Source organism: Carlito syrichta, unplaced genomic scaffold (assembly GCF_000164805.1).
Source record: "Carlito syrichta isolate Samal-C Ts95f unplaced genomic scaffold, Tarsius_syrichta-2.0.1 Scaffold305661, whole genome shotgun sequence".
Lineage (NCBI taxonomy): Eukaryota > Metazoa > Chordata > Mammalia > Primates > Tarsiidae > Carlito > Carlito syrichta.
Window position 1 is genome coordinate 556,083 of NW_007249757.1, and position 22,366 is coordinate 578,448.

The 22,366-nt window shown below is 35.9% G+C and overlaps 1 protein-coding gene across 1 annotated transcript in view; it reads right to left on the reverse strand.

Annotated features, from left to right (window-relative positions):
- Window positions 1-408: 408 nt before the first annotated feature.
- TNKS2 (tankyrase 2) overlaps window positions 409-22,366 on the reverse strand; it is a 67,254-nt gene continuing 45,296 nt past the window's right edge. Inside the window, exons 17-27 of the mRNA XM_021714539.1 lie at window positions 19,833-19,942; window positions 18,940-19,128; window positions 16,485-16,737; window positions 15,827-15,909; window positions 14,508-14,628; window positions 11,007-11,104; window positions 10,047-10,121; window positions 8,313-8,418; window positions 6,745-6,931; window positions 3,603-3,759; window positions 409-2,835 (exon numbers count right to left, since the gene is read on the reverse strand). Coding sequence (XP_021570214.1) covers window positions 2,773-2,835; window positions 3,603-3,759; window positions 6,745-6,931; window positions 8,313-8,418; window positions 10,047-10,121; window positions 11,007-11,104; window positions 14,508-14,628; window positions 15,827-15,909; window positions 16,485-16,737; window positions 18,940-19,128; window positions 19,833-19,942 — 1,442 coding nt within the window. The 3' untranslated portion in view covers window positions 409-2,772. The remainder of the gene's footprint in view (window positions 2,836-3,602; window positions 3,760-6,744; window positions 6,932-8,312; window positions 8,419-10,046; window positions 10,122-11,006; window positions 11,105-14,507; window positions 14,629-15,826; window positions 15,910-16,484; window positions 16,738-18,939; window positions 19,129-19,832; window positions 19,943-22,366) is intronic.

Genomic DNA, 22,366 nt, shown 5'->3' on the forward strand with positions numbered 1-22,366 from the left:
TGCTGAAATATATTAAAGCCACATGACTTATGGATTATTTGACCACAGTTCTCTTATATGAGAAGCAGAGAATTGATTACACACAAGGACACTTAGCATATGGAAATCTGATATACATACATTACTATACTTTCTTTTAGTAGCAATAAATAACACCAACTTTGAGATTTGGAAACTTACTAAGAATGTTTTTATATGACAGAAAAAAATATATTCTTCTTTAATAAGGTAAGAAGATTGATTTCCCAAGAATGAGTTTTAAAGTTTACGAAGGTTGTGTTAGAGGACTAAATGTTACAAGTATCTTACAGCTACTTTCATTTACAGCATCTGAGTAAAGATGGCCACACCATTCAATATTTCAAACTTTAAACTGTACTCTTTATCACTGTTAAACTCAGAACACTGTTTTCTGCAATTGTGGTTTATTGTAATCTTAATCCATTTTCTCCAAGACCATTCAACACATTTATACGATCCCAGTAATTACCATGCTACCCAGAAAAACAAGTGAACAGTTTATTAAGAATTAAATGAGGGTATGGAATGTGATACAGTACAAGTAAGACACTCAAGATGGGTATAATACTACTCACACAAAAAGTTAAATTTCACTTCAAAAAATAAAAATCACAAGACAAAGAAAAAACAATTCCATCATTATAAAGTAAGATATTTCATGCAAAGTACTAACTCCCACAAAACCCCAACTTCCCAACAAACAAAAAGCTACCCAAAAATATTGCCATGCTAACATATTTTCCACAATATAATCCTTCATGGAAAAACACACCGATTAAGCAATGGATTAGATGAAATAACAGTTTGCAATATTGTAAACTCATAGACCATGATGATTTACCATGACAAGCAAGTTCAGATTCACTCATAGGGTGAGTAACATGGGCTAAATGTTGAGAGATAAAGTATGTAAATATAAACCCCATTAATTCATCTCATTATCTTCTAATTATAAAATCTGGAAGCTTAGAGATCTGAAAAATTATATAAAATTTGGCATACTCCATTCTCCATTTGTGTTCCAAGAAATGACTTTAGGATTATATTTGCAGTTATTAGAGAGTTGTATAAAAAGCACTTCAAGGTCAAGATTTGACCTCTTAAACAATGATCACGATTTACATCATAGAAACAACTCCAGATATGCATTTACTCTGATAACTCTTACTCAAGACAAGAACATGATTTTCTAGCACTTTATATGTACAAGTTACTGTAAAGGGCTAGTTAATTTACAGACTGAATAAAATATAAAACAGGTGAATGGTACAGAGAGTGAATGGGAATGTCCTCATCGAGTGAGTAAAAAAATCTTTCCTTGACTTTGGAGAGCACTGGAGTCAACAAATAAAACAGACCGCCAAGCCGTAATGCATGTATGTCTCTGTACCAAGATGGGTGAGCATGCTTCCCGGAAAGGAACTTTATATTAGAAAAACAGTCAGGAATGGCATTGTATGGGACAGCACTTCCTTCCTCGGCTGCCAAACTGAATACAGGCCTGGTCACCATATGGTGCACAAACTGAAAATGCATTTCCAAATGGCATAACGTCATGGAGAGGCAGCCCCGGAGCAGGAAGCACCTGTCTCACAGCACTTGCCCATTCAAGAGGCCAGGCGGGGACTGACAACTACATGTATGGTTCCGGTTTCAGTTTACCCAGGATGTATAGACTGGCTAGAAATACAGTGAGAAGACAAAGAAAAACAAGAAAAAATATTTAGAATAAAATACTACCCACTCCCATTGCTATTTTTTTCCTCTTTAGATTTAAGGTAATTGGAACAGATTGGAAAATCTTCCAGCATTAATGCCTTTCCTAGCTCTTAAATTTAACTTTCTATTTACATTCCATGAAAAGAACATCATACTTGTTCAATAGCATGATTTAGCATTTCTAAAAAATAGGAGCACTTGCTCCAATTTTCACAGAATGATATTAGAAAAATTTCCAATGTGAAATCTAGAGCTTGATGCTTCTTCAGTAATCAGGACCTATCATAATTAGACCTCTTTGGAATGTGTGTCTTATACATACAAAGGTATCACAATGAAATCCCCAGCGTACTAATAAAAATAAGTTCTTAAATGAGAAAGATCTCTAATGACAGATAAAGGCTTCCACCAGCAAATGAAATCTGATAAACCAATCTTTCCCAACTGACTGCGTTTCTGCTAACTCAGCATAGCCCCTGGAATCAAATGTAAAATCACTCAGTCATGAAGAGGCAAGATGAAGTATGATACACATGAAAATGTTGTGTAAACTGCTGTAGTTCTAAAACAGATTTATATTACAAAGCCATGTAAATAAATATCGGGCTAGTACAAAAGCTCTTATTTACAGTTTTACAAATGAAATTGTATTCAGTGTAAATGCTGTGTTTTAAAGAACACAGTATTGTATTAGTAAAATGAGTTCTGTTTGAGGGCATTACAGTTTCTGTTAGAATCAATTCATAATGTATAAAACGTTCAAGTTAACTCTGTTTATAATTTAGTACAGACAAACCCAGTTTAACCTGGAATGGCATCTGTTAAAGTGCTGAAAAACAGGAAATATTTAGAAAACACTGTACATTATTAAAGCTTTATCAAGTCAGAATGTTAAACTTCTTTCACATTTTTTATCCTTTGGCCACAGGTCTGTGGTCAAGATGATTTTTTTCAGCAAAGGAGTAGAATTTTGAGGCCACCACTGTCTCGATGACTTCAGGTTCAGTGGAACTAGTTTCCTAAAACTTGTATTTATCCATCAACCATAGCTTCAGGTCTCATAATCTGGTAAGTTATTAAATATTCAGGATAAGCCTGGAAGAGAAAAACTGATTCAAATATTGGCACACGAATTTTCTTGAAAGATAAGGAGACTTTTCATAAGGATTCCTAATCTTAGGAAGGAGTATGAATCAGTCATCTAGAGGCATTTTCTCAAAACAACCTTGACTCCAGTCCTTCTGATTTCAATCAGCAAGTCTAGGATGAGTACTAAGGACACGTCTGTCTGATTTAGTAATTGAGGTGATTCTGGTTATCTATCCCCAGATAAGAAAACCACCCTGGCCTGTGTCACTGTGAACAGGAGAGAATTATATACTTCACTGCCATGAAGAAGTTAACTATTAAATATAGGACTTGGATTAGTTATATTTTACAAAAGCTAAAAAGAAGATCCGGGACAATTGGCCAAATATGGATACGGTTAGACAAAAGTACATCAATGGTATTTTCCAGGTTTTGATAATTTTAGAGAATGCTCTTGTTTTTTAAGAAACTTATATTGATTTCAGGGTAAAAGGACATGCCTGGAACTTACTCTTAAATAGTTCACAAAAAAATATGTATACACATACAAGAAGGGAGAGAATGATAAAATACTAATTTGGGAAATCTGGGCAAAGGATCCAGGAAATTCTCTTTAATATTTTTGCAGCTTTTCAAGTCCAAAATTATTTCTAAAAAAAATTTTCAAATATCTAGTTTTTAAGGCAATGTGCCTTATCAATTTAAGAGATTAGTAAGACGTTAGAGTACGGCTCCACAGTGTTTCTGAAGATGAACACATAAAACTGCATTACCTGTTCTCCTCTGTAAATCACATATTCGGCTAATGCTAGGCCATTTACACTGGGCCGACCAGTGACTGAGTGATGCCCTGGAGGAGAATGTGCCATTTTCATTGCACTAAACTGCAGGAAAGATTTTCCCAGGGTTACCCGGCAAAAAAGCAGCTGCCTGTAACACGAAAAGGAAAAGATCATCCTGAAGACAAATATGACACAAATATGACAATCTGTATACACCGCATATATTTAAAAGGTACAGTTATGCATAAACACTTAGGTTATTTTCATCATTTTACCCTTAAAAACTTTGTAAGAATATCTCCTACTACTCTTATTAATGAAACAACTGTCAATTTAGTTAATCCTTATTTTCATTGTAAAACCTGAAAATGTAATAACTTGAGAGATGCAAACGGTACCATTTTATTTGTGTCTCAGCAAAATTATTGGCCAAGTGGGAAGGAGGAGTAAGTTCAGGGCCTTCCATGAAGTGGCTTGCAAAGTTGGACATGTATCCAACTAAGTTCAGTTGATTTCACCTTCAAATATCTGAAATCCATTCATTTATCTTAATTCTACTGCCACCAAATCACCCAAACTGTCACCTGGACTATCACAATGGCCTCCTAACTAGTCTTCTTGTTTCTGTTCTAATTCCTGTTCAAACCATTTTCCATCCAAGCAATCAGTGATTAAAACAAACAAAAATCAGATCAAGTCACTTTTCTGGTTAAAATCTTCTAGAGGCTTTTTGCCATACTTAAAAGAATACCTTAACTCCTTACAATGGTTCCAATTTCTTCAATCTCATTTTATGTTCATTATGCCCCACGTAAATTAATTTTCTTTTCTTCACAAATGCCAAATTTCCTTATCTCATGGCTTCTATGCATATACTTTTACCCACCATTGGAATAGTATCTATCTAACCACTCTTCTACTGGCTGACACCAACTATTTTTTTAGACTTCAGCTGAAGTGTTACTTCCCGATAGGTGTCCCCTTATCACCAGCTTAAGCAGACTAGTTCCCACTTCCCTCAGGCATGTGACTGGCCTTTCTTAATTTCAAAGAACCTTTTAGTATTACTTCAGTGTTTCTTTTCTTTTTAAAAGAGAATAGGAGATTTTGGTAGACCAGTTGATGGTTCTATTTTCCAAAGAAGAGGGAGGTACAGAATACTGCTTATGTGAGCCACCACAGTCAGCTCAGTATTGTAATAGTATTATAGTAGCACTGTTGAACCTCAGACCAGATGCAACAAATAAAAACAGCAGTGTTCAATTTATAGAATTTTGGGAAATTACAAGCCACCTGACCAGTCCAATTTATGTTCTAAAATAGAAGTGTGTAGGAGATCATACCCAGAAGGGCCTACCATAGAACCCCTACTGGAGCCTTAATTTAGGGAGAAATAACAACAGTAAAGAAAACACACACACACACACAAAGACAGACCCTGTCTCTCTCCAGGACTGTAGTTCTTTGGCTCAGCAGCCTTTTGGAATCAGCTGGGAAGCTTTAAAGAATCCTAATGCCTGGGTCACACACCAGACCAAAAATATGAGCATCTTTGAGGGAGGGACCTAGGCAATAGTAGGTTTTAAAGCTCCCCAGGGGATTCTAAGGCTGCCAAAGTGAAAAGTACTGCTCTAGGGGTTTTTTTCTAGATCAATAATCAGAAGCAGCATCACACCTGGGACAGCAGAAATTTAAGTTCTAGAGTCCCATCCCAGTTCCACTAAATCAGCAATTCAGGAGATGGGGTCTAGGAACTTGGACTTTAAACACACTCCCTAGGTAACTGTGATGCACGCGAATGTCTGGTAACTATTGCTCGAGACCTCTTATAAGCAGTGCCCTTACTGGAATAAATCTCACTAATTAATCTTACTAGATTTTTCAAATGGCAGAAGATAATTTTTTGCCTATGAGGATTTTATAAATTAGGGCCAAGTTACCTGAATGATTTTAACCAGTGAGTTGGAACTGGTAATTAAAAGTGAAAAAAAGTGCAATGTAGCTACTTGACAATTACTTGCTTCCTAAAAGGATTAATGTGTTTTAATTATAACTCTTCCAATAATCATATTACAAACAGAGGATTAGGATCACGTCACAGTGGAAGAGATTCCCTCAGGCAAATCAGATTTGGCAAATGGTGCTATTTAGCATTTGAATACCAGATTTGAAAGAATCCAGAGTCCTATAATATTCACGCTACAATAAAGTCTCTTTCGCGCCCACTATTCTGTTCTGTTCAGTATTCTTTTCCCTCCGTCCCTTCCTTTTTATTTTTATATTTTTTGAGTTGGAGCTTCACTCTGTTGCCCAGGCTGGAGTGCAGTGGCATGCTCGTGGCCACCACAGCCTTGACCTGCAGGGCTCAGGTGATCCTTCTGCCTCAGTCTTCCAAGCTAGAACCACAGGCATGTGCCACCATGCCTGGCTGATTTTTTTTGATTTACTGTAGAGACGTGGTCTCGCCATGTGGCGCAGGCTGGTCTCGAACTCCTGAACTCAGGCAATCCTCTCGCCTCAGCCTCCCAAAGTGCCAGGATTACAGGAGTGAGCCACTGTGCCCGGCTCCTTCCTTTTTTTTAAGAGATGGTGTCTCACTTTGTTACTCAGGCTGAAGGGCAGTGTCATGATTATAGCTCACTGCAGCCTCAAACTCCTGGGCTCAAGCAATCCTCTTGCCTCAATTTTCTGAGTAGCTGGGAATACAAGGGCAAGTCACCACATGTTGCTAAATTATTTAAAAGTTATTTTTAGAGACGGGTTTTGCTATATTGCCCCAGAAGTCTTGAACTTCTGGCCATAAGTGATCCTCCTGCATTAGCCCCCCAAAATGCTGGGACTACAAGTGTGAGCCACAACACCCAGCTCACTACTCAGTTTTCTTTAAAGCATAAAGTGTCCTAATAATTAAATTAAATAGGTCAAGTATTTACAATCATAATTAACCCATACAGATCATTTAATAAATATTAGCTATTACTCTAATTGGTGAAAGGACCAAAACAACCTAAAAGATGCATAGCTTGTGTTCCTAGAGTTGTCCAACATAATGCTTTGCCCTCAAAAATTTCTGAAATATGTAACCAGTTCTTATTTGACTTTTATTAAAACTTGAGAACAAGTGATCTTTTACCTGTGGCAAATGTAGCAAGATCTGTCTTTGTGAACTGGACACCCAGTACCTCCTCCAATTCCATATACATACTGATTGCTTTTGGAAGAGTTTTCAGCAAAATAAATCCCAGCTCCAAACATGCCACCTATGTAGGCATGCCTTTCATCAAAGCCTTTGTGGATAATTGCGTTCACAAAGGGAGATCCTGAAATGCATACGATAGATAACAACAATTTAAAAAGGCTGCAGACTGAACCAGAAAAACAGAGTATTTGAAATATCAGTGCGAGAGTCACCAATTCCAGACCCCAAATCCATACAAACCCCAAACCAAGAGTCCCATCATTCACCTCAGAGAACAAAGCTGAATGCACTCGGGCCTTACAATGACGTCTATGCCTGTGGACTTTTGCTAGATACCAAGTGGCTGAAGCAGACGTTTGCATTCCCACTCTCTTCCTTCCGCGGCTTCTCTTCTGTCTTGCCGCTTTGTCTTTCATCCCCTGCTAGATAAGATTCTATCTGCAAATGCGGTGCTTTCCCTCATTCCCTGCAGAATGACTTTCCCCTCCTTTCTTGCAACAGTTTAGCCAAAGGAGGTACTGAGTGTAGGAACTAGGCTAGGGAGGAGAGTGACAGTGGGGTAAGGGAAAAAGTCACAATAATGGGCCAACTTGATTAATCAAGATCAGTGTCCCTGTTCGTAAAGGGACAGGAAAATATACTGAATCTTACTTTACAGAAATACAGATGCACAGAATCACTTTTGGAATTAACTTGGAAAAAGCAAAACTATTTATATCATAAATTAGAAAAATCACTCATTATAACCATAGAGTTAATACATAAATAAATACTGTGCTCTGTGCCAAGAGATTATCAGGATGTTTATTCAGGGCTTTAAAATGAGAAAAACATTTACATATTGCACATGAACATCAATTCTATAACAGCCATTCTTTTAGGATACTGTAAAATTTACATACTGTGCTTTACAGAACTCCACAGGTCTCTAAAACCTTTCTGCATACAAGGACAAATGAAGGCACATATTGGAGCTACTCTCGGTAATGTGCTTAAAGACCTGACAAACACTACATCAGTATCTATATTTAACTTTGCTAAAACTAGGGAAAACCAATCAACGCCTTCCAGCTCATGACACAAAAAACCCCAGCAAATTTCAAGAAGAAGAAGTAATGGTGCTTTAAATTCAGCAAGAATTATTAGAAACCTCCACAGTTCCAATAACAACAGCTCTTTCACACTGAAGTTAGATGTGCTTTTGGCACTTAGAATCAAAATCAGAATAAGATGCATACTTTCTTAGGAGGTGACTCTCAGGTCTTATTTTAATTCAACTGACTAGTTAAAAATAAAACACAGAGTGACCATAATAAGTAAAATCTATCACAGTATTTAAAGAAAAAAGAAACACATGGTCAACCTTCCCATTTCTCTATTTTTTCCATCATGGCAATCTTATTTATAAATCATCCATTATAAGATACACAAATTCGGAAGAAGCTGAAAATCTGAACACAAGCTGGAGGAGGATGGTGGTAGAGCGGGGAGCGGAATCTCACCATGAAATAGCATTCGCTCATTTGCATGATTGTGGTTTTCTTCAGAAACTTCTTTTCTTCGGTGAGTATATCTTTCCCACAGTTTCTTGTTACAAACTTTCTGAATCTATAAAAAAATAAACCAGAAAAATAAAATCTTTAGGTCTTAACAATTACTTACCTATTTCTTCTTCTTAACTAAAAGATGAGCCACACATTTAGCCAGAAGGGAGGCAAAGCTTTTCTCTGGAATGTAAAATGTGTTATTTTGGTCGACTAAAAATACTTTGTCCCAACTGTAAGTTGGAAGTATAGCTATATTTTAAAATAAAAAAATTCAAAGGGGAGGGAAAAAAAGCTACGTACGGCCATATATGAAGGTCAAGGGTACTGCTAACTGGCTGAAATACTTCCATTCTCATCCATTTAAAACTACTACTAAAACACCTCCAAACTTGAGATGCTGAGTTCTGTATATAAGTATCAGAAAGAGAATGTACCCCTTTACCCCCAATTTATCTGGCTCAAAGTACCATCTTAATCTGTTTTTAATGAAAAATACTTGAAATAGCTACACAAAAAACATTCTATACCCACTCATATACACACATACGCACAATTACTCCCTCTACCTTCTAATTCCTAAAATTTTTGTCTGGAGAAGAGTTAAAGGTGGATGCTGGTCTAATTAGGAGTACTTCTAGGGTCTGCATTCATAATCCTAGAACTGTTTCTTAGCTTGGTTACAAGGAGCTACAGCCCCCTGCTGGTCCTTAGAGCATACCTGGAAGCTGGTTTTAGTTTTGGCTCAAATAATTCAAAATACTGCCACAGACGTAATTAAGGATCACAACAGGCTTAAACAGATCTCATTTATGTACAAAAAAGGAACATTTTTATCATTGAAAACATTTTCATTAAATATTGCATTAAAATACCTTTATAGAGGAAGAAAACAGTGCATCTTTATTAAACACATATTTTTCTCCTGCCCATATCCTTAACAAAATTCTACACATATATTCTTAACACAAGTTAAGAATATACAGCAAAATTCTACACATTTTGTTAGTGCTTGAATATACTGAATAGTTAAGAATATACTGCATCAATGTATTTAACACAGAATCATTATGCATCTCAAGTATGATGTGCAGTTTGGATTGCTATAGCTCCAAGAAAAACATGTCAAAGTTGAAAAAGGTCAGAAGAGGAATACCTGAAACCAGTAAGACAAGACTATCATAGAATGACTCAAAACCCTTTTAAAAGACTGTTTTTTGAGAATAGAGTACTATTAAAGGTTATAAAAAGGTGGTATGCCTGAGAATTCCCAGAAACCTGGAGGAGTCATAGGAGTTAAAAAAAAAAAAAAGAAAGAAAGCACTCTAAGACTTTATGGTATCTTTTCATAAGTCACAAAAAAATTCAGCTTTTGTTACAAAGAAGTACCTTAATAGTACTTCAAATATTTAAAGTCTCGAATCTACAGGATTTATCATTACCCCAAGATAAAGCCTATCACCTAAACTTGAAGATGATCATAGGTGAATTATAATTGGCTATTAAAAGTAGTACTGGAATTCTGAGAATCTTAACCTTCCAAGGAGATAGCTTTTCCCAGAACAGTCTCTGATGCCATGTCAACGACCTACTGGGTTAGACGGATAGTTATATTCTTATGAAAGCTACTTTGAAGGCTTCAGGTTTTGAAAATGATGGTCTCAGGAAACTTTATTTGCACTAACTTATTACCTTGAGAATATTGTATCTGTGGAAGATTCCACCTGCATGACCTCCATCTCTGTGCTCTCGAACTGTACTCTGCATCTGGTGGAAAAATAATTTGAAATATAGACGCATTCGCTCTTTTTGATGTGGGGAATATGGTTCTTGACTAATCTGAATCTATTTTTGACAACACAAAACAGGTTTTACAATTTTGTTGTTCAAAGGCTGGTAGTTTTATAAGTTCACGAGTGTTATTTTCTAGAGATAGCTATTAGATAGTCACTCAGTCTGAAAACATATTTATAGGGGAAAATTATATAATACAAACTAAAGGAAGAAAAACAAGTAAGACAATGCAAGGTCAGCTAAACATAAAGCTAACCCACTTGACATGGAAAGAAACAAAACAATGATTTATTTATTCCTACTGATTTTGTCTTAATAAAACACAAGATGTATTTCACTGAGAGTTGGAATTTCTTACATTTTAAAATTAAGTCTCACTCAACTTTGTATCTCTGTGCTCAGCTCATCCACATAGTATATGTTCATACATATAGGGCGCATGTTCTTGAAAATGGAAAGAGGGCACTAGTCAGATTTCAGTGGATACAGGCGCTCTTTGGAAATAAGTTAGAAGAAAATGTCCCTGGATAAGAAGCATGCCCATGTCCTGTCTGAGGTACTAGGCTATGCGATGGCCTTCATGAAAGGATTCGGGAATATCAGCATTTTCTTTCCAATGACAGTATCTTCTTTTCCAATAGAATTTTGTGTTAGTGTTAACTGTATTGCTGAACGAAGTAACTGGAATTAAGGTTTATCCAAGGAGTTAACCTGAAATCCTAAATGCTGACTTTGGAAGTTTTTCAGAAGGTAAAGAGGGACAATTTAAAAACTACACTACATGTTCAAACAGATCTGGAAACTTCAAGTAACACGGCTGATCTATCCTTTCCATTTATTTAAGGTATATGTACATACCTCTTCCTCCACAGACTGAAACTCTTTATCATCAGGAGACAGATCGATGAGAACTGTTCCACTACCAGAGGTGTTCAAAGTTAAATATGGGTTAAGACCTACGATATGAAATTTGAAGGTTAAAAAAAATTGTCAATAAAACAATTAGCATTAACCAAAAATAACCAACTGATTTATCACCCAATTAAAAAAAAACTTTTTATATTGAAGTCACTTAGATTTATAGGAAGGCTGAAAGTACAGAGTTCCTGTGTACCCTTCACCCACCTTCCCCAATGTTACCATTTTATATATCATGTTAATATACTTGTCAAAACATCAACTAAACTGCAGACTTCTTATTTATTTGTTTTTACCAGTTTTTCCCACTAATGTACTTTTTTTCTGTTCTAGGACTGAAACTAGGACACTCCAATGCATTTGGACTACTAATTTTTGATGGGACAAGTTATAAGGGTTTTGTGAGAATAAGAAAATCTTTTTTTAATCTCCTATTCTTAATAAGCTTGTTAACAAATTTTCTTCTTCAAATTACTTCTTTTACCAACTATGCAGCCCTTTTCAGCATTTAATCCCTTTATTCTTTGTAAAATGGAGAAAGAATTATATCAGAAACTTGAATAGCCTCAGGTAATTTTAAATCACCCTAAAATGAGAAGTCCATAGAGTTTACTACCAATTGAATGTCTCTACATTCTTTACTTCAGGAATGAGTTTGTCATGTTCTCCAATTGTCAATGATCAAGATAATCATACATATTTTTGTATCTTTATTCTCACAAAAGCTTTTAAAATGGAATTTATAACAATCTTCTAATTTCTTTGGCATATTTATAACACTACTCTCCTTTAATCTGCAATGGTATTTCCAAAACTGCCGTTTTTCTCAGGAAGGGGTCGGATCCTTTACTGCTGAGTCAATGCATGGAGGTTTACTTCTGAAGATTAAGAGTACTATTCTGGTTTTGAGCTATGGTCTGAAGAACAGGATTGCTACCAACATGCCAGATGCAGATAAAGGCTTATAGATATGGCAGAATTACACTATCCTTAGGAATTATGAAGAGCATATGAAGAATATTTTACAGACTACAGATTGTGACAAATGCTTGACTAAGATATCTGTAACCTATCCAAGGAGATGTTGATCAATACTGAGATCAGCACAGTACTAGTAATCTATTGACTTGATACAATTAATAATAGGTGAGGCTGTTATAAGTCAGCAAGATAACAAGCTGTTAGAAGATCATCACAGGCAGCCACTGGTTCCACTCTGAATACTAGATATGAGTATAGAAACCCTGCTGGTTGACTAACATCAAGTGAAAAAAAATAAAAAGAATCCTGGATTTAAAAGAAGATAAGGAAGGTGGTAACTTAATGTAGGAAAGTGACCCTGATGTGCTAGATTTTGCCTCATGACTATGCTTCTCCTCTATGTAGAATGACTGCTGTAGTTGGATGTATCAGAGTGACTACAGGACCAGAGGTAGCATGGAGGTATCTCTGCCACTTGAGCCTTTCGGTCATTCTGTACAGTTCTAATGACCACGTTACATTTAATGTACAAACGCTACATGCTTTCCTAAGACCCTTGCTACCTTGGCACTCCATCGTCATTGCTATCATTCCAGATGGATACTATTCTAGTACAGTCACAATGGAGGTCCACAATTGAGGATTCTATTTCCTCTTCATTTTAAAATGCTAATTATTTTGTATATTAATATTCCAGGAAGTCATGGATTTTCCCACCTCTTTACCTTATAAAATCTTATCATCTATATTAGAAATAAACAAGACTATACTGCATTTCAAACATTCTGCTCTACTCCCTACCAGGCAAGTAAAGCACATCTGATCCAGAAACCTGCTATAGTTTGTCCATATTGCCACAACCCTTAAAGAAAGGCATAGGGAGTGTTCCAGTGGGCCTGCGTGTACCTACATTCCTGAAAATTAACAAAAGAAAGCATTTCTCTTATCTCCTAAACATTCCCTTTTGAGTCATTTCAATGAACCCCTAACCTTCTGCAGACTGTGCTTATTACACAACTGAGAAAAATGAATCCCTATTCCTCCCTTTTATCAGTGTCATAGATTTGAAAATATAGCACCCATGTAACCATATGCCTTGTAATTTCTATAACTTTTTGCATGTTATAACAATCAGCAATATGTTGTAGTGGATATAATGTTTTCTACTCTGCAATAGGCTCTGTCAATGCCTTTACTCTATGGCAAGCTTAACCAACATTTCAGTTTGATAACACTGTGAGCTACTGATAACACTGTGAGCTACTTTTTGGTAGCTGGTGCCAGGAAATGTGGACCATAAGCATTACTATTGACAAAGTGCAGCTGTAACATGAGTTCTATATAATGCTTTGTCAGTCATGTAGTCAAATGTATAGGGGACCAGCAAACCTAAATGTATAAAAAAGGACTGTGAAAACTAAGGGGGGGGAGCAGATTGGTTTTAGAATATCAGGAGTCGGGTTCTGTCTCCCTGAATTTGAATTCAGAAATAAACTACTTTCTGCCAGTTCCCTACCTCTCGATTTACTGGCATCGAGAGATAGCAGCTGAGTATTTACTTGGACCAAAACACATCTACCTTTAATTGAGTCTACTTTAGAATACCAGTTTAAAGCATTCCTTAGTTTGAATTACTTAACTTTTAGAGGTGTTCTTACTTTTATGAGAGGTGGACCCGATCCTGGCTAGCATACATTCTTTCCTGAAAATCTTGTCATTTTTGCTAATGAAAGTTTCTCTGCAACCTCAGTTGTATAGCCTTCCATTATAGGACATTTTTGACCCAAGGATAAATCACTTTCTCAATTTTACAATGAAGTGAAAATGTGATTTTGACACTTAAAACAATTAACTTTCTATATACCCAGACCCAATATAGAATGTGTTGACATTTGTTGAATGAATACACTTGCATTTTCTTCAAGCACTGACATTAAGAAGAAATAAAAATATTATTCAACTTTGTTTTGTTTAATTTCCCCAGTTGTAACATTGCTGTTTTCCAGAATTTTCACTCCAAGTGCTTAGAAATTTAGCTATGTGAGAGATTTACTACATTATTTAATGGGTTACTCTGAACACCTTGTTATTATCTATCTTATTACCATAAGAGGTAAGACACCCAAGTTTCAGGACTTTTAGAATCATAAAATTTTAGAGCCAGAATAACTTCAGAAATCATTTTATCCAACTTCCTTATTTTTAGGAGCTAAAACAATTCCCCTATTTCTGAATAGTCCTGAAATTTTACTTAGGTTCACATAGTTAATGGTGGCAGCTCAGTAAGTTTAACAGTGAATAGCAGAGCTAAGACTTAATCCCAGGTTTCCAGAATCCTAATTAATGCTCTTCCTATTAAACAGGTTCTCTCATACACATTTTGAAATTATCATTTGTACATTGAAGGCTGCCTTTATGCAAACTATTCAACTGATGACAGCAATTAATAAAACGAAATACCCTGTTGTCCAGAGATGAGTCTCTCAACACCTTTAATCAGTTTGTGTCTATGTCCGTAAGCGTTGATTCCAATCTCCTTCAGCTCCTTGTGTCCCATCTCAACCAACACATCCAAAGTGATCTTACAAAAGAGGATGAAACTATTTAGAATGCTTACTTATTTGGTGGACACTCACTCATAAGGTGCTTTCATAATGTATTAGATGCATACATTTATTTCAGATTATTTTAAACAGCTTAGAAATGAAAAAAAGCCAGTTGTTAAACTGAAATTAACTGTAAATGACAAGTTGGAGTGAAACAGAAAGCTGAGTCATGAACTACTAAAAATATCGTTATTTTCTTTCTTTCTTTTTTTTTTTTAAACAAAGTTTATTAGAAAAGGAAAAGAGAGACAGACATACCAGAGTTGGCAGGGGTGAGAGAAACCGCTTGTTATTTTCATTTGGCCTAAGAACCAGAGCAGAACTAAACTGCCAAACAAATATGCACTTTCAAATCAACCACATCCAGGACTATTTTTCTATTCCACAATAGTTTTCTACCACCACTCTAAATGCAACACTGTTTATGTCGTTTGGTGTCTACACCGGAGTCTGGATTATGCTAAGTGGCACTTCTACATCACTGTTCAAAGGAGCTCTTTGACCTTTAAATATTATTCCTACTTCATGAAACTGAAACCATTCTTTAATGTCCTGTTTTATTTATACATGTTTCATGAAGCTTTCCCTGAATAGTCCAACTCACAGTCATCTTTTCCTTCTTTGAATTTCTAAAATCTGTGCCAAAATTTAACTCTTCATATGTTCTTATTCTAGTTACATACCTAGATAAAAAGCTCCTTAGGGTACAAACCTATAGTAACACTATTTTCTAAACAATAACAACCACTACCACCACCACCATCTCTGGTATAGGTATTCTTACAGAGTACCTAAAACTGAGAAGGCCTAGAAAAGTCCAGGTATGGTTGGTGTATCCATATACCTTCCCATAGCAGGTAGCAAAGTGTCAGGCTTAAGAGTGGGTAGTGACCAACACAAGAGAACTGAACAGACAAAGCTCAGGGATAACTTACTTCAAAGACTAAATAAGCTAAACTTTCCATTCAAGAAAGTTATTTTACTATTACTAAATGACAGTCAATTATGTGGTAATAAACTAAATGGAAATTCCAAGATCAAACCAAATTAGAAGACTGCTTTCCAGTCTTTTAAAAAATACTCTCCCCTATAGCTTACATGCTCAGGACATTTAAACTATATCCCCAATTTTCCATAAAACACTAAACCAAGCAATACAACTCATCTACTCACCTGTTCTCGCTCAAATATATCCATTAGGTGCTCAAGTCCAAGATTCCTTACGAATTGAGTTATACTAAAATCTACTCCTGGAACTACAAACAAACAAAAAAGAAAAAAAATTCAGATTAGAATAGTATATTTCACCACTATAACAGTAAACTTTTTAATGTCAAAATATAGAAAAAAATAAAGATGAAGCAAAATATTAATAGCTACTTGGGATATGATACTAAACATAACATCAAAAATCATGAAGAGGAAGCTATAAAATGTCAACATTAGAAAAAGCAGTTAACCAATGGGGCAGTCTCAGGTTAAGAAAAATTCTCATTTTTCTTTTAAACTTTATTTTTAATTGTATCTTTAAAATTGGTTTCCTCTTTCAGGATGCAAGCCATGAAAACAAGTTTCACACTGTTGCACAGGGTAAGATGGATTTTGACAGGTTAAAAAAAAGTTTACATCTAGGGTAGATCAGCAGCATAAAGACCCTTCAACTCTCAGCTTGGAAGAAAGAAAACAACAAAAGGTGAAAACTTTTTAAGGCTATATTAATAAATCTGATACTCATAGTTGTATTTAAGGTTAAAAATGACTTTTAGCATTCCAAATGACACATATGGGGCTACAATACCAGTTAAAAAGTTATTTTTGCAGGATGTCTCACCCTCCTTTTTCTCCAAACTGGAAGCACCTTCTGTTCCACTTGAACTAACTACTGAAGACAGTTCTGAAAAACTCCCTGATAAGTTGTCAAGACTGCTGGCTGCAGAAAGGCTTGATGGGCTGGATGGTCCTGATGAGAGAGTATCTGCAGCGGCTCCGGGGCTTCTCACACCATTGAGCACTTGAGGTTTGTAACATGAAGGCAGAGCAGAAGGGGGCATGGCTGCTGTCAGGAGAGCGCTGACATCATCAGCCTAGGGTACATGTCAGACAGACAAAATCTGCCATAAGCAAGTTTTAAAATTTTATCACACTTAATAGAATGTATTAAAAAATATGGCAATACCTAGCAAATCCACACCAGAATTGTAATCATATAAAAATAATCAATTATTTAAAAAAGTGAAACAAATGGATTAATACAGGATGAGCATCCTAAACCTGAAAATCCCATCTGAAATGCTCCAAAATCTCAAACTTTTTGAGTGCCGATGTGAAGCATAAAAGAAACGCTCATTAGAGCATTTTGGATTTCAGATTTCGGATTAGGGATGTTCAGTACAAATATTTCAAAATCTGAAAAGGAAAAACAAATCCAAAAGTTGAAATACTTCTGATTCCAAGCATTTTGGATAAAGGACACTCAACCTGTATTAAGCTAAAATATAAAACATAATTCAGAACATCTGTTCCAAAACATCTATCAAAATAAAATGGCTAAAGCATGAACAAGACCCTACTTGATATGACTGAAAAGCACTGAAATGAATTAGAGAAATATCAATTTAAAAACATAAGAGCTTTTAACCCTACTGTGATTACTCTGAAAGAAGTAATTCAACCTACATGGAACTTTAGCAAACAGTATTGTTTGTATTTCTTGAAAAATTATATTTGTTTCTCAAAATTCAAAGTTTTTTTGTGGGGGGGAAGCAAAGACAATCAATTTTAATTAAATCTATTAGAATGGAAAAAAGTCCCCACATTTACTGGTACATTAATTTGTCTAATCACTAACATATACCTGGTATATCTTTCACAATGCTCAAGTAAGATACTAATTCCACTCAATTCCACGGACAGTCATTCGTACTGCCCATTCCAATCCTTATCCCCATAGCACTCTTAGTTTATATATAACATTTGCTTATAATAACAGTACCATTTATTGGGTGGTTTGTGCTTTTGATATATCTGAATTCATGCCAAAGACTAAGTATATTACACTTCAATTAAGTCTCACATTAACCAGTATATTTAATTCCTATTTAAAGATGAGGTAACTAAGGCTTAGAGGTTAGGCAACTTGTAAGATCATATAACTATCAGTGATGGAGCTGAAATTCTGGGCCAGGTCCGTTTGACTCTGAAGTCCTTGTATATTCTCTAGAGATTTTGCTTCAGTTACTTAATGATATCGGGAGACTAACATATGAGTGGAATGAATTCCAAACGTTTGCTTTTAAGGTAGTTTGGAATTGGAAAGACATTTTCCTGAAGAAATAATGTTGCAAATATGCTTGGGCTGTCAGCTTGCTGAGAAAAATCTATTTTAACTCCAAGGCAGCTGAACTAAATCAGCGTCTCATTATAACTCGGAACAATGGAATCTCTCTCAGGAGGAAGCTGCCCATAGAAAGAGACTCCCCTTCACATCTCAAAACGAGTTTCCCTCAGGAGAAAGCGGCCCATTGAAGAGACTCCCCTTCACATCTCAAAAAGAGTTTCTTCTTCCTTTTCCTCCACTGCTCTGGTCAAGGTCCTTTGTAGTTAGCAGGCTTTGTGGCTGCACTGTGATGGCAACGTCAAGACCCATGCTCTACACTGTCTTTCACTATAAGCACTGTAACAGCATTCAAGGAGGGCCTGGGCCTGCTTAGCTTCCCTACTAACGTAAGCAGTTACACCATGTGCTTCTTTTTTCAATTTCCAAAGTACTCAGTATACAATAACTGATTGATAGTTCTATTGTTTACTTATTATATTTTAATACCAAAGAAGTCTTAAATTTAAGACTGGGGCCAGGCATGGTGGCTCAGCCCTGTACTCCTAGCACTTTGGGAGGCTGAGGTAGGAGGACTGCTTGAGCCCAGGAGTTTGAGATCAGCTTGGGTAACACTGCAAGACCCTGTCTCTACAAAAAATGTTTTTAAATGTAGCTGGCTGTGGTGGTGCGCAGCTGTAGTCCTAGCTACTATGGAGGCTGAGGCAGGAGGAATGCTGAGCCCAGGAGGGTCAAGGCTTCAGTGAGCCAAGACTGGGCTACTGCCCTCCAGTCTGGGCAACAAAGTGAGACAAAGTACCTTACAAGAAAAATTTAAAACTGTGCTAAAAATTTAAGACTGGGTTAAAAACCAGATTTTGCCACATTCACTATAAAGACATTTTATATAATGTCAATTGAATTTTTAAAAGTCAGGAAAGCACTGAAATTTTTCAAAGAGCCCATCACTTACTGAAACTAAATCTAAAGGTGTTTGTCCTTCCTGATTTTTAAGCGTAGGATCAGCTCCATGGGCCAGCAGTAACGCACAAAGCTGTGTTCGTCCCTTTTGGGCTGCTTCGTGCAAAGGTGTGAAAGCCCATTTGTCCGTGGCATTAACACATGCATTATACTTTATTAGGAGAGCTGCTACATCTACATGCTGTAAAAGAAAAGATTCCTGTTATAGTCTGAAATACTTGATCACACTTTTGTTTTTAAGGAGAAACTAGCTATGTACCTACTAATATTTTCAAGCTTATTCTGGAAATGAAAAAAAAAACACAAACAAAAAACCTGCCTCTCCCCAATATCACAATTTATGATTTATGAGTAGCTGATTAAAAATTACAGTATACATTTCCATAACTTGAGAAGTGATCCAGAAAATAGTTAAGAATTCTACATAGAAGGAAACTAAACTAATATGAATATGATAATTTCTACTTCATTCAAATGTTGTGATTGATGAATTATCAATTTATAAAGTAGCAGCCTTCCTCAATTATTCTCAACTATACCACTGAAGATGGTCAATTCTGAATAAACATTCAGAATTGTTATAAATCAGAACAAGCATCTACAAATTCCCATGAAACCCAATGGGCTTTCTGGGTACCAACAGATAAACAGTATTACCAAAATCCCAGGTCCTAAGAAAAATGAATAACATGTTACGTGTCTCATATAGCAAGCTTACATAGATTCAGAACCGAAATTTGAAAGTTACTCAATTTCTTTAGTTCTCATATTTACTTTCCTGTAAAATGAGTAAATGTCATATTTACTAAATTTCATTTGAACTGCAATACTGACTTTCACTTTGAAAATTCCACAAATTTTTGAAGTTAACACAAAAGAACGTACCCCATAGGATGCTGCATTGTGTAAGGGAATAAGTCCTCCTTTGTCTTGGGCATTCACATCAGCTCCATGTTGTAACAAATACTCTGCAACTTCTAAATTATTATAACCAGCTAATTTAGGAAAGAAGCAAAATTACTTTTACTTGTTAATATAAAAAAGTCTCATATGTATAAGAGTATTTATAAAGCATAGGCGTTATTGAAAAAAATAGAGATTTTATATGAATCTGAAATTACCCACTGGAATCTAAGCAACATTTATCTTTTGGAAAAAAATTTCCTACTGGCCTCAAGTTGGAAGCTTTTGGTGGTATCTATTGGTTTGGGAGATTCCCAAAATTCCACTGATTGATTTGCTGGTATCTTTAAAAATCTTCCTGCCAGGCAACCCCTTCGGGTCTCCTCCCACTGTGGGCACTTTTCTGCCCTCTTAATAAATCCTGCTTTCAAAAAAAAAAAATTCTTCTTGCCAAAGTCCCTGCCTTCACGGTTGTTATATACAACGAACTTTCTGAGTTCAGGTCCATGGTCTCAAGGGTTGCAGGTTAAAGGTTTGCAATCCTATAGAAGTCTGAAACAAAGATGGCTGCAGAGCAGGAGGCAGCACACCACAGTGAGTTTCAGAACACTTTTCCCCTGAAGACCAAATAAGAACATGCTTATTTGCAAGCAAACTTAGGGGTATACAGTTCTGCAAGTCAGGCAGAGGAACTTCTGAGTTGCTAAAGACAAAGTAAAACTTAGTATTTTGGAAACATGCCACAATCTCCCAGCTGTCACCATGGCAATTATCTGTGAATTTCTTATTGCAAAGTATATTTTATTTGACACAAAATCATATAGAAAGCAAATCTGAAACTCAGCTTTGCCTACAATAGCAGATTATTACTTGAAACTTAAAAATGGTTCAAAACATTTTATTTTCATTATTTCTATTGTAGTTTTTATCCTTTTGCTGAGAGAACTAAAGCAAAGAATTTGAAAAGATCAAGTCAAGAAAAAGTTATAAAAGTACCATAAACTAAATATTACACTAAAGGTACTACTAGGTCTCAAGGTATGGTACTGAACACCGAATAAGTGGGCAGAAATTTTGTGCATACAACATGTTTGTGACTTACAAAGACAACAAGGACTTAAACAGTAATGTTAAGTGTTCTAGATAAGCTATAATAAAGATATAAAAGCTAATATAAATATGCACAGCAGTTTTCTACCAGCGGTCAGGTCATATTTTGTCTTGCATGGCCTACAAATGCCTGATAGCCAGTGAAGCAGTAAAGTTTTTTCTTTCCATATTAGCATTTATGGCTTACCACTTTCAAAATACTCTGAAAGACACAGAGTAATTTGTTTCCTTGGACATTGGGATCTCAATTTACACGGAGCGAGAATTCAAAGGTAAAAATCATATATGACTGAAATTATTTTTAAATGTTAGCAACACACTAAGTTATAAGACTGAAATGAACTGAGAACAGATTTTCATTTCCCATATTACCCAAAGTGGCAGAAACACCTGCATTACTTTTTCTTTCTTTATAAACTACATTAAACCATGCATATTTAGACAAATTTGATTGAGACAACTGTGTCTAATGGAACTCCACTGACAAATTGGCTGTAGCTCAGTGATTTTAATGGCTTATTTCCTAACATCTTAATGCAGTTGAAAAAAATTATGTATACTGAAACCACAGTGCTGTACACCTGTACTAAAAACAAAAGTATACTATGCCAATTTTGTGAGTGAAAACTTAGAACAAATGTTATGGAATGAATTGAGTCCCCCAAAATCTTATGTTGCAGGCCTAACCCCTAGTACCTAAGAATGCGACTATTTGCAGATAGGCCTTTAAAGAGTTAATAAAGCTGAAATGAATCTGTTAGGCTCTAATCTAATCTGACTGGTTTCCTTAAAAGTAGAAGAGACTAGGATATATAGAAGGAGATACTATGTCCCATATGAGGACATAGTGAGAAGGTGGACATCTGTGAGCCAAAGGAGAGAGCTTTGGAAGAAACTAATCCTGTTGATCCCTTAAACTTGGACTTATAGCCTCCAGAACCGTGAAAGACAAATTTCTGTTGTTTAAGTCCCTAGTCTTTGGTGTTTTGTTATGGCAGCACTTCCAAATAACTCTGGCAAGAAGTTTATGTAACTGTTTAAAGTCTTTAACGGTTTCTTTTCCTGCTTGTGCTTAGCAGCTATCATTGGAAGAATAGAAAGCTTTAGTTTCCCATAAGGAAGGCTGGCTCAAGAAGGTGTATTTTTCAAAACCCATTCATCAAAGATGGTCCGAACAAGATGATCTAGAGTAAGGATCCCAAAGCACATGGTGACTGGCAGAGTCCATTTCAATTGTTCATATTGAATGTAACATACTAGCACTAAAGTGAACTGAAACTCAGCTAACAATTTAAAGTACAATTTCCCTGTACAAATACACTAACGAGTACAATGGTGGAATCAGAAGATATCTGATTTGAATTTTTAAAGTTTAGTTACAGGAAATATTTTACTTGGGTAGAATA